This window comes from Terrapene carolina, unplaced genomic scaffold (assembly GCF_002925995.2).
Source record: "Terrapene carolina triunguis isolate 2854851 unplaced genomic scaffold, T_m_triunguis-2.0 Scaffold66, whole genome shotgun sequence".
NCBI lineage: Eukaryota > Metazoa > Chordata > Testudines > Emydidae > Terrapene > Terrapene triunguis.
In genome coordinates this window covers 42,697,903-42,710,892 of record NW_020664417.1, presented here as the reverse complement: position 1 = coordinate 42,710,892, position 12,990 = coordinate 42,697,903, and the positions used below count along the sequence as shown (strand labels likewise).

The 12,990-nt window shown below is 41.8% G+C and overlaps 1 protein-coding gene across 2 annotated transcripts in view; it reads left to right on the top strand.

The window, feature by feature from the left end:
• DCTD (dCMP deaminase) overlaps window positions 1-12,990 on the top strand; it is a 36,426-nt gene that overhangs the window by 17,721 nt on the left and 5,715 nt on the right. For both annotated transcript variants that reach the window (XM_026647893.2, XM_026647894.2), the window contains exon 4: window positions 9,979-10,095. In XM_026647893.2, the coding sequence (XP_026503678.1) occupies window positions 9,979-10,095 (117 nt within the window). The remainder of the gene's footprint in view (window positions 1-9,978; window positions 10,096-12,990) is intronic.

Sequence of the window (12,990 nt, the reverse complement as noted above, 5' to 3'; positions counted from 1 at the left end):
TTAAACTGTCCTGTTTTTCTGCATTTCCTTTATTATTTTTGGTGATCGCCACAGTGTTTGTGTGTAAATTAAAACTTTCTCCTTTCATCCTTGCCTGCTTGCTGCTCCTCCTGACTCATTTGTTCATATATGACAAAATCCCAGTGCTTGCTACATTACAATTCATCATTGTGGAAGTGCTTATCTCCATGTCACTAGCACTATATTGTAGTGTCACTAAATGAACTGGGTTGTATAGTGGTACAATCTGTACACTGAGAGATGTCTTCTGTTTACATACACACTGTAGTTCAGCAGCATTGACTCGAAGGAAATGCAGAATATGTACGTAAGAAGAAGGATGGTTTTGTGGCTGAGATACTGGATTGGAATTTGGGAGACCCGGGTTGTTCCCAGGTCTACCACATACTTCTTGTGTGACCCTCTCAGTGAAATCCAGGCCCTTTGAAATCACTGGCAAAACTTTACGGTGGGGCCAGAGTTTCACCCTGTCTTAATTTAATTTACTCTCTGTAAAATTGGGATAACTTGTAGTTGCTTTACCTGACGGGGGTGGTGTGCGGATAAATATGTTAAAGGTTGCAAGGCACTTGGATACTATAGTGATTATGGTGGAGCACCATAGTACCTGGATAATGTGTTGTAGTGATTCTTGAAGTTGGATACTATGAATCTCCTTTCGGTATTCACGTTTTTAAACAGTCAAACATTTAATGGTTTAATAGGGCCTGGGACTGCTGTTGAGTGCCCTCCACTCTTCCAGAGGAGGGCGTTCAGTATCCCACAGGGAGGCACTTTGCCCTTTGCTGGTTCAAGCCTTCAGTCTCTTGCCAATACGGGCTCTCAGCCTCGTGTGTGTGTGTGTGTGTGTGTGTGTGTGTGTGTGTGTGTGTGAGAGAGAGAGAGATAGATTGATCTTGAATGGTTGATTTATTAAGAGCTTGCTGAAAGCTGAACCTAAAGCTATATGTTCAGTACAACATGCAGAAGCTTCTTCATAATTAGATCAAACTTTTGCTTTCAATTGGAGTTGAAACTGAATGCCGTCTGGTTTTGTTAGACAAATGTATGGATTTGATGACTTGCTATGTCCTCTCACGTCAAACTTAAAGTACTCCATTTTTCTCATATCAGCATATGTCTACTAATGCTTGTTGCTTCATTCCCTTGAAGTCCTCTGTCTCCACAGTAATCTAGAAATATTTGTGAGACAAATAGTCTTATTAGAGATTTTGCACAAAAAGACTTGCAAATATAGGAAACCTTTGAGCCATTATATAAAGAATAAATTGAGCAAACCTATTTTCAAATATTTACAGATTCAGATTTAATAAAATGTGCATGGTATAAAACATAAATATACATTCATTCCACTGTATGTGCTTTGTAAAATGAAACAAACTGTCTTTGTTCTCAGTATCAGCATTATAATTTTGTTAGGGCATGGGCCCTTTGTAAATAACCTCAGATGCTAACCTCTGAAAAATATTTTAAGCAAGTGTTTTAAAATATATATAGTTATGGGTTCATTATTTTCATAGAATCATAGGACTGGAAGGGACCTCGAGACCTTCTAGTCCAGTCTCCTGCATTCAGGGCAGGACTAAGTATTGTCTAGACCATCCCTGACAGGAATTTGTCTAACTTGCTCTTAAAAATTTCCAATGATGGAGATTCTAAAACCTCCGTAGGCAATTTATTCCAGTGCTTAATTACCCTGACAGTTAGGAAGTTTTTCCTAATGTCCAACCTAGACCACCCTTGCTGCAATTTAAGCCCATTGCTTCTTGTCCGATCCTCAGCGGTTAAAAAAACCAATTTTTATCCCTCCTCCTTGTAACAACCTTTTATGTACTTGAAAACTGTTATGTCCCCACTCAGCCTTCTTTTCTACAGACTAAACAAGCCCAATTTTTTCAATATTCCTCATAGGTCATGTTTTCTAGACCTATAATCATTTTTGTTGCTCTTCTCTGGACTTTCTCTAATTTGTCCACATCTTTCCTGAAATGTGGCGCCCTGAACTAGACACAATACTCCACTTGAGGCCTAATCATTGTGGAGTAGAGTTTGATGAATTGCTTCTCATGTCTTGCTTACAACACTCCTCCTAATACATCTCAGAATGATGTTTGTGGTTTTTTTGCAATAGTGTTACACTGTTGACTCATTTAGTTTGTGATCCACTGTGATCCCCAGATCCCTTTCCACAGTAACAAGTTGACAAGGTAAAACCTGATTTGATGTTAATATTTACATTTCTGTATTGACAACTTTAAGCATTCCAAAATTGTTAGTGCGTGCCCCCCCCCCCCAATGAATTATTAGGGATTTATTTGCCTTCTGATTTTTCTTTGAACTTCTAGGGTGCACTGAAGTTACATTTTCAAGCTTTTCTACAGTACCAGGAGGGCTAGAAACTTACTTTATTTTAATGGAAGCTGAGATTGTCACATATTCACACAACTCCAGGAGCTGGGACTTTCAGGAAACACACCAAATATGACACTTGCTTTAAAACAACAAAAGTTGGCAATACGTTCACATAAGGCACATATAAGGATCGCATAGTTCATAAACTCTCATACTGCCCAGCTAACCACGTTGTTAATAAAGCAAGCGTTACTATTTAACTCTATTTTATAGTAAAATGAAAGTTTATAAGATAATGCATTTTATGTATATACAGTACCATCTCTAGTGCATAATATTTCAAAACACTTTAGTGTCTGTTTCAAATGGTAATTGTTAATGCATGGTAACATAGAAAAATCAAACTTTGCACTGGATTTCCTTTGTGACTGCTACTTACTATGTGAAATTTTATAGTGATCGGTTATCAAACCTCTTGGTCAAGCAAGTAAACATAACAGTATTAATGGTCATATGGTTCTTATCAGTGTTTGGGCTAAAAAAAATTTTTATTAGGTGGGAAGAGTAGTTTGACATTACAATCCACTGAGGATATTTTCATGGCAGGATAGAGGATATGCAGAAAGCAACAGGAATAGTGTGAGGAAGGGCCTCTTTTGTTTGATGTACAGTAGGAAAGACTTTGGGTTAAATATTGGATCATAACACTAGATCAGACATTCAACATGAGACAATATGGTGCAAGGTGAAAGGAAGTAGAAATGTGATCTGGTAGGCAATAAGATAATAGTAAGAAATATATTCTTACTAAAGAGTAGTGAAGTTAGCCCCCCTCCCTTTTTTTTATTTATATATATTATATTATTATTAAAGCATTCACAAATACTCAACACTGTAAATAAGGTTCCAGTGTTGGCTTCCATTCTGAAAAAGTGGCTTGGAAAATATTCTCCAAAGACTTCGTTAGCAGTAGAAATAACCATGTAATGAGAACTTAGCATATGTTCTGACCCTGCTGTCGTGTACGGGGGGGGGCGGAGAATTTACCCACAGGATATTGTAAAATTGGTAGTTCTAACAGTCTCAGTTTACAAAGAAGCCTTTACAAAGATGCTTGTGGTGGTGGCATCAGTGTACCTTTGCAGACAGGGCAATCTGATATTTCCCACTTGGATGATTGCTCTGCTCACAGGTCAATCATACCGGCAAGTGCAAGCAACAACTACCTCCACATTACACCTTTGTCATTCTTTGTGTGATGTGTGTATGGGTTGTGTACAAAAACGTACATATGCATTCTGGAAATGTGTTTGGGAGGCAGTGCATAAACCCAGCCTGTGCTAAACAAAAGAACGATGTGTTCCTGTGTCTCCAATGTAAATTAAGCAAGGTGAAGCCAGGGGACAGTGAAAGTGCTTTTACATATAAAGTAAACAAAGCAATCAAACTAACAAGCAGCAGCTTAATGAGCACACTGGGGACCGAGACTGCATCCTAAGAAGCCTTCCTGGCTCTTGAGGCAGAGACAATGGACTTTGGGCAACACAAGAGGACCAAATATGAATTTTTAAATATTTGTCACTTAAGGGACAGCACTTTCTGAGCCTTTGAAAGTTGGATCCCTTAGCGGGGGTGGTGGTGGGGGGCTAGAGATGCTGCTTAACTTGATGTAAGAAAGATTAGACAAAGATTGTAATTTGCTAAAATTGTTTGTCACTAGAAAACGTTCTTTGTATTCGTTTTGTTTGTAACCATACCTTTCTTTCCTCTTGCTTAGTGTTACTTAAATCTCTGTTCTTCGTTAATAAACTTATTCTTAGTTTTATTGTAAACCATCTTAGCGCAGTTATTCTTCAATATAAGTATGAGTCCTCAACTAAACTAACAAACTGGTGTGTGCACTGTCTCTTCGGAGGCTGCAAACTTAACTTCTGTGAGTGTCCAGTGAGAGAGAGTGGATGCTACAGGGAGACATCTGGGGAACTGGGGTACACTGATTGTTACCTGCAAAGCAAGCATTGGCCTGGAAGAATCTCAAGGAGTTTGCTGGTGAATCAGACAGACTGGTGTGGCTAGGAGCTGACACACAGTGTAATTGTCTGCAAAGCTCACTTTTGCTGAGGGTCTGGGGTAATACACTGGCTTACAGTTCTAGGTGTTGTGAGCAGAATGTCAGTCACATGACCATTACATGCACATCACCTACGTCTGCATTTATGGTGCCTCCAGGTCTGGTTCAGCACGGCCTTCACTTTGAGCAGGGGCTCCTTGAACAGGAAGGTCTCACTTCCATAGAACATACTGACATCCTTCACCTGGTGGGACTTCAAAGTATTTGAGAGAGTTCTTTTTATTCCTTCACTACCTACAAAGACACTCATCATAAATATATCTCTAGGATGGGGAGCAAATCTGGATGACCAGACAGCCCAAGGTTCCCGGTTCCCGCAGGAATCTAGGCTGCGTATCAACCTGCTTGAGTTTTGGGCAGTCCACGAGGCATTCAAAACATTTCTATTTACTATCTGGTCCATGCGCATTCAGGTCAAATCAGACAACATGTCTACTGTCTATTATATTTATATATGAGAGACAAGGCAGGTGAGGTAATAGCATCTATTGGACCAACTTCTGTTGGAAAGTACAAGCTTGTGAGCATCACAGGCTCTTCGGGTTTCAAGAAGGAAATCGGTGTGTCTGAGCTAAATAAAAGTTGGGACAGATTGTTAAGCATAAAGGGTTAACACATGTTGTAGGGGGGGATCACTTAAAATGAAGCGGGCAATTAAGGGTTAGCAAGCAGTGGGATGTGTCTACAAACTGATGTAATGAGCCATAAAACCCTGGTCTCTGAGTCCATGATTTTTAGTTTCCAGCAGAGTTATGAATTTAAGTTACCAGGCTCACTTGTTATGCAGGGTTTATGCAGGTTTCCTTTTGTAGATGAGTACTGAGAGGTCAGATACAAAGTGATTGTTTGCCCACAGGTGATAGTGTTTTTGTCTTTTATCATTTTCCTGTGTGAGTTAATTCGAGAGCATAGTGATTATCTGATTTCAGTTGTTGAGGCATTTGATACATTGGATGATATACACCACATGCTGTAATAGGCATCTGTAGAACCCATGAATTTTGAAAGGTGTGTTGGGAGGGTGGGTATTGATCATTGTAGTAGCGGAGATACGTATGCAGGTTTTGCAGCTGTTCTGGTAGGGTCTGGTGCTGGTTTGAGTTTGTGTTCTGGTCTGTGGGGACCTTGCCTCTGATGAAGATCTTGGTGAGGTTGGGGGAATTTTAGAAGGCCATGTGTGGAGGGATGCTCAGTCTTTACCCATTCCACTACTGCAAGGTTCCTGAAGGATATCATAAGGACATTCCTTCCAGTTCTAAACCATGGCATCTGAACCTTATCCTCTCTATAGAGAGCCCTGCGCGGATACAAAAATGTGGATCCGCATCCGATCCAAATCCACAAGAATCAGCTTGTATCCAACCTGGGATCCGCACTCCGTCTTGGGAGGCGCATCTGTGTGCAGGCGTATGTACTGTATATAGGATCTCAAAGGTGGGGAAGCAGCTGTCTGCAGCTCATAGCCTATGAAGCTGCTTCCCCACCTTTGAGATCCTATATTCTCTCTCTCCTGTATACAGAGAAAGCGGCAGTCATAGGTCAAGACAGGGAGCAAAATCCCCCATGCTCCTATCCTGGTGGTTTAAGCAGCCAAGCAATTTAGGAAACCTCTGTGATGGGTTGGATCACAGAAACCCCCTTGGGAGCTGCCACCCGATGTGCCAAGACTACCCCTGCTTCTGTTTTCCCTGCCAGCTCAGGACTCCAGCACCCTGTCTTGCTGAGCGAGACACTCCAGTCTGGCTCCAGACACAGACCCAGGGTCTGAATCACTTGTCCCAAAGCTGCAAGTTTACCTGAAAACAGCTCACAGGAGTGTGCTTGTCTTTAGCACTCAGATGCCCAACTCCCAATGGGGTCTAAACCCAGATAAATCCGTTTTACCCTGCATAAAGCTTATGCAGGGCAAACTCATAAATTGTTTGCCCTCTATAACACTGATAGAGAGATATGCACAGCTGTTTGCTCCCCCAGGTATTAATACATACTCTGAGTAAATTACTAAATAAAAAGTGATTTTATTAAATACAGACAGTAGGATTTAAGTGGTTCAAAGTAGTAACAGACAGAACAAAGTAAGTCACAAGCAAAATAAAATAAAATGCGCAAATCTATGCCTAATCAAACTAAATACAGATAATCTCACCCTCAGAGATGCTTCAGTAAGTTTTTCTCAGACTGGACACCTTCCAGGCCTGGGCACAATTCTTTCCCCTGGTACAGCTCTTGTTCCAGCTTAGGTGTTAGCTAGGGGATTCTCCATGATGGCTCCTCTCCCTCTCTCTTCTGTTCCACCCCTTTATATATCTTTTGCATCAGGCGGGAACCCTTTGTCCCTCTGGGTTTCCACCCCCCCCCTCACTGGAAAAGCACCAGGTTAAAGATGGATTCCAGTTCAGGTGACATGATCACATGTCACTACAAGACTTCATTACTCACTTGCCAGCACACACACATACAGGGAGACTCACAGGTAAACAGCCATCTGCAGACAATGGGAGTCATCAAGATTCCAAACCATCATTAATGGCCCACACTTCACATAATTACAGTAGGCCCTCAGAGTTACATTTTATATTTCTAGTTGTAGATACAAGAGTGGTACATTTATACAAATCAGATGATCATACTCAGTAGATTATAAGCTTTGTAATGATACCTTACAAGAGACCTTTTGCATGAAGCATATCCCAGTTACGTTACATTCACTTATTACCGTATTTTCTCTAAAACTATCCCAGTTACATTATATTGACTTATTATCAAGTTTTTATAAAACCATATAGACTGCACAACGTCACAACCTCCCCTGATGTCATTGCCATATCACATCAGTTGTAGAGGGAGACAGCTGCTTCTGCAAAGTAAGTAAGTCTGCAGAGAGGGACTATAGGATCTGGAAGGTGGGGAAGCTTTGAGCTGCAGACAGCTGCTTTCCCACTTTTTGAGATCCTATAAAGCAGATATCTGCAGATTTGTAGCGTTCTGCCTCTCTGTGGTTATAAGACCACCATTTGAGCCTTTGGCCTCCTGTTCTCTTCTTCACCTATTCATGAATGTTGCCTTCCAGACAGCCAATTACCTCCACTAGGGGGGGGGGGAGTTTGGGGCCTTTGTAGTGGACCTGACAGGCACAGTTTTTCACAAGGACAAAGTGTTTTTGCACCTGCATCTCAAATTCATCCCTAAGGTTTTCTGAATTTCACATTAACCAGACTATTCACCACCTAGTGTCTTATCCGAAGCCTTACCATGGCATGGAGGCAAGGGTGCCGGAACCATTGTAGAAGTGTGTGTGTGTGTGTGTGTGTGTGTGTGTGTGTGTGTGGGGCCACTGGTGCCAGAACTAGGGGTCTGGGGGCCATGCCCCCCACTTTTTAACATAGGTGTAGTTGGGGGGGACAGGCAGCGTTACCCCCCCCCCCCAAACTGCAAGCCTCAGGCAGGTGTAAAGCAGCGCTGGCAGGGGCTGCGCTTTGCAGCAGCATTGTCTTCTCCCCACCCCCCCATACTTCAAGCCTTGGCAGGCATGTAGCGGTGGGACGCCTGCCCAAAACTTGCAGTTTGGGGGGTGGGGAAATGCCATCCCCTGTCCCCCAAAACTAAAGTGTCAATATCACTTTTCACACAAACTTAGCCCCAATTTTCCACACTTAGTTTTGTGCTGCTGCTCCAGCCTTAAGGCTGTTAGCCGGAACCCCACTGCCATCTCTGGGTGCGGGATTGAGGGAAGGGCGGAAGGAGAGTACGGGCGGCCTCCCAGTGAGTGAGTGGGGACAGGGGAGGCGAGTCCAAGCCAAGGTGGCGGGGCTCAGGCTAACAGCCGTGGGGGTGGGTGGTCCAGCTGTCCCTTTTATCCCCTCCCCCCTGCCTCTTGGTGTACACAACCCTTCTGCACCAGCCCCAATCACCCAGGGCTGACAGCTGGAACCCTTTTTTAAAAAAAGGGAAAAACACAGCTCACACCTCCCAGTAGTTTGAGAACCAGCACCGTGAAATTGATAAGACAGCCAATCTACAGAATGCAGTGTCTACATAGACATTGCGTTGCCCTAACCACACCAACATAAGCCCTATGCCTCTTATGGAGATGGAGTAGTTATGTCAATATAGTGAGGCACAAGGCTGTAGTGTGGGACAAGGCTGTAGTGTGTACACTGACATAATTAAGTCGACTTAAGATGTTTTATGTCAACCTAACTGTGTAGTGTACAGACCAGGCCTGAGATTCTTGGCATGGCATAAATACTTGCCTCATTGTTGTAACTGTATGCTATCCAGTGTAATTTGTAATGTCAAAATGGCTGAGAACTTAAATACTGGACAGTAACAGACTGCAGAACCCAGAGATGATTCAGCCTGGTGACATTCTAAACAAAAGGATCTCTTAACCCTGCTTATAGCCGTTTCCATCACTTCACACTGACTCTACAGACATCATAGGCTTCAGACCCACAGAGTGGCATTTCTGGAATTCTATCTATATAATAAGTTGGTGATCTCAGTCCTTTTCCTAGTCATCAGGTATTCGAATCTCAAAATCCACTATTGTTCTCGATATTACTTAGCAGGGGGTACTCTGCTAGAACTGCCATCTAATTCATCTATCCAGTATTTTATATTGCACACATCACTGCACTGCCCAGGGGCCTTAAATGATTGAATGTCCAGGGAGACTGAAATATACTCCAGTTTGAAAGACATTAAATACCCTCTTGATGTGTCCAGTATGAGAATTTAGACCTATAGATGTGGTCTGTTCTTAAGAGCTGAGGCACGTTGGTGGAATGGTACAGTGAAGCTGCTGCCTTTGCTATATCTGTGCTTTAGAGAAATAGAGGACTTTGTTTTTTCATTCAAGAAATCTGGCATCTTTTCATGATCAGTATACTCACTTAACATTAAAGATAAGGACATTCTTATGGTTATGAGTGTCTCTTGTGTATTCGCAGGGTGAGAGAATCATGCAGCAAAGCTGAGCAGTTCTGACACCCTGAGGACAGAACTGCTCGTTTTGACTTCATGATTCTCCTGCCCTTAAGAGTGCACATAGGAACATTCTTATGGCTACACAAGTGCTATCTGTGCATGTAAACAATAAATGAGCTGTTTTATATTGGCAATTAGATACTCTAGAGAGTTGTGAAGCTGTGAGATACTGCCATACTTAGGGTGGTTGAAGACCAAGTAGTTTCAGCCCTAGAGCTTCATTGCCTCTATAGGTGCTAGGAAATGGCAATGCTAATGTGCTTAATGATTTCATTCCTAATCAGCAGTCTGGTCAGAACAATTGACCTTCATTAATCTTGGTATTTCTGGTTTAATTTTTTTCTTTTTCCTCTATAATGAACAAGTCAGGTTATTTGACTTTGAAAGAATGCAAGCAGTTACCTCTTAACACTTAGTTAATTTTAGATTGACTCATTTTAATGAACAGTATTATGAATATTTTTCTTCTACTTTTTTAAATTCAGTGTGCCATGCTGAATTGAATGCCATTATGAACAAAAACTCAGCTGATGTGAAAGGTTGCAGCATGTATGTTGCCTTGTTTCCATGTAATGAATGTGCAAAGCTCATCATCCAGGCAGGTAAGGAGCAACGATGCCAGCTTGATTTGTCAGAGTTGCAGCACTGCTTGCTCATCAGTACCTTATAACAGATTGATTTGATTTTAAATTGCTGTTGTTTAGATCTAAATTAATTGCACTATCAACTTCATAAGATACTTCTTGTGTTTTTGCATTTGAGTGGTGCCAAGTTTTTCCAGTACTAATTGCATCCTCTTTGATTCTTAGCGTGTTTTTAATTTAGGTTTACAACTTCTTAGACCAGGAGCTGCCAAAGAACAGCACAGAGATTGCATATCATTACTGTCAGTTTACTGTGCTCTGACACACAGTATAGAGTATGGGGAAAAGAAATAAACTTCTGCCTGACACAATGTCTGTTGGGAGTATATATACATGAATTTTTAATTTGAATGTAATACATGGTAGATATTTTAAAATCTCATGCTCAAAATGCTCATAAATGTCATAAGACTTCTATGATCCTACTTTAATTATATCTTTCATTACAATTGTTATAAATCTACACCACTGCAGCAAGTGTGCTGGCCTGAATGTTTTGCCTTTTTTTCAGATTATTAGGTGTAACTGCAGTAGACTTTGGTTCTATAAAACTTCCTGCCTAAATTCCTAAAACTCTGAGTTAGCAAAATGTGTGTTTATAAAGGGGTTATCTCTTGAGAGAGCAGAAGGTGAAAGTTAATGTGGAGATATTTTACAGGGTATAGGGATTCCGGGACTGACTGAACTATAGTCAGACCTCATGTAGTGAAATCTCATCAAAGTTGGGGAGGATGTAAAATATGGATGAAGATACCCAAGGTAGAACCCTTCGTCCTGCCTTTGGTCCATCTTTCTATACATACCCAGGAAGGTTAGGGAATGTTGGTGTTTGGGATGCTAGAAGATATACCTTTTGATGTATTACTTGGGTATGATATAGTGTAAGCTTAAGCCAAAATCCTGATCTTTTCCCTGTACAAACAAAAGACTGGTATCAGGCCATAAGAGTGAGTGAAGCTGTCATCCAAAATGTGAATGGAGAGGCTAGGATGGAAGGGGGTGGGGGGGTATAATTTCCACCTACTTGTGACAATAGGGACAGGCTCTTAAGGTGAAGCTACATGTGCAGCATCTGTGAACAAGTGTATAAAGTGAAGGACCTCTATCCATTTCTGCATGGTAGATGACAGTCACACAGGCCCACATGTAAATTCTCTGAAGCCTGACTCTGTGACTAGGAACGCTAGCTCACTGCCTACCCTTACCAAGGAAACTGAGACAGAGCTGAGCATTGCTGTAGCCAAGATCACAAGTAGAAGTGGGTGAAACTAAGTCACAGGTGAAAGGTGCTGTATATCCAAACTTCACTGAGAGAAGGGACACTGAGACTGGTAAAGAATGCTGCTAACCATATGGTACCCACCAGAGCAGGAGGGAGAGGGAAAGACATTTGTTCCTTCATCTATAACTGCATAATGATTCATAAAAATGTAAACTGACCTGAGCAGATGGGAGGAAGCGCTGGTTGCCTCACTCCAACACGTGGGGGGAAAAGAGGGACTCCACAGCCATCAGAGAGTGCAAACCCAGAGAGCAAGGATGCAGTCCACTGCCTCTCCTCACCATGGAATCCAGGGTATCACCCAATGGGACTAGGACTCCTAACACACTTGGGGGCAGGGCAGAGAATGGAATTTGGCTTTGGGGGAAAATTTGTGGATTCTCCCCGGGGAGAAGTGAACACCCCATATACCAGTGGCACTAAGTGTCCGTGTGGATCCTGCTGCCATGCACTAAAAGTCCCCTAATGTGATTTAATCTATCCTGCTTTGAAACAGGATTAGATTAGAGTGCCATAAGGAACTTCTAGTGCATGGCAGCAAGGTCCTCAGATACTTAGTGCATGGCAGGCTTAGTGTGGAGTAGATTTACAGCCAGGCTTTCTGCAAACTGAGTGTTCATATAGACAAAGCCCTGCATGTGACCAGGTCAGTGAGGGGAAATTATTCTATATTGGGTAATAAGACTTCTTCCTTGATGCATTAATCTGATTTATGTTGGGGCTGTTATAAAAACGAACAAGGAAGTAATTCAATGGCTTCCCAAATAAGTGCATCTAGATATATGCTAGAAAGACAAGAGGACCCAAATTTTAGTTTGAGATCCTATAACTTGTGTCCCATATGCTGTGAATGTTGTTTGGTGATTCTGGGATCTACCAGATAAAAGGACTTCAAAGTTAAAAAGTCTGATTCCTATGAAGGTGGGGTACTTGTAAGAAGCTGCCTGGGGGCAGGATGATACAGAGACAGACTCTGGGGAGGAGTTTAAAGGAATTGGGCCTTTCCAAATCTACGGAATGGTAAGCATTAAGGAAAAGCAAGCATAGCATTTAGTTTGGCTAATTGTTTTTAAGATGCATTTTTTTTCCTGTAGTGATTTTTCTTCTAAATAAATGATACTCTGCTTTGGTTGTTGATTACCACTGAAGGAAAAAGAACTGCAGGGTGTTTGACCTCTCAGGTGATCATGGTTGACACAGAAGTCTGCACTCCAGTACTTGGTTTGAGAGCAGGAGAATCACATGGTTCCATTCTGAGACCTGGGGGTAGAGGGGCACACACAAAGACCAGGAGGGGGAAGGAGTAAATGTAACATTGATGATCAGGATTCTAGAAGAATCAAATTAATCCACAGTTAATGTGTTCCAAACTTTACAGGGATTGAAACTGGGGTGAAAAAGAACTAATGGTGTTTTGAATCCGAACCAAGATGTACTCATTTGTGACACCAAAATAAGATTCCACTCAGATTTGCAGCTCTTCACAATATGCAAAAAGAACAGGAGTACTTGTGGCACCTTAGAGACTAACAAATTTATTAGAGCATAAGCTTTCGTGGGCTACAACCCAC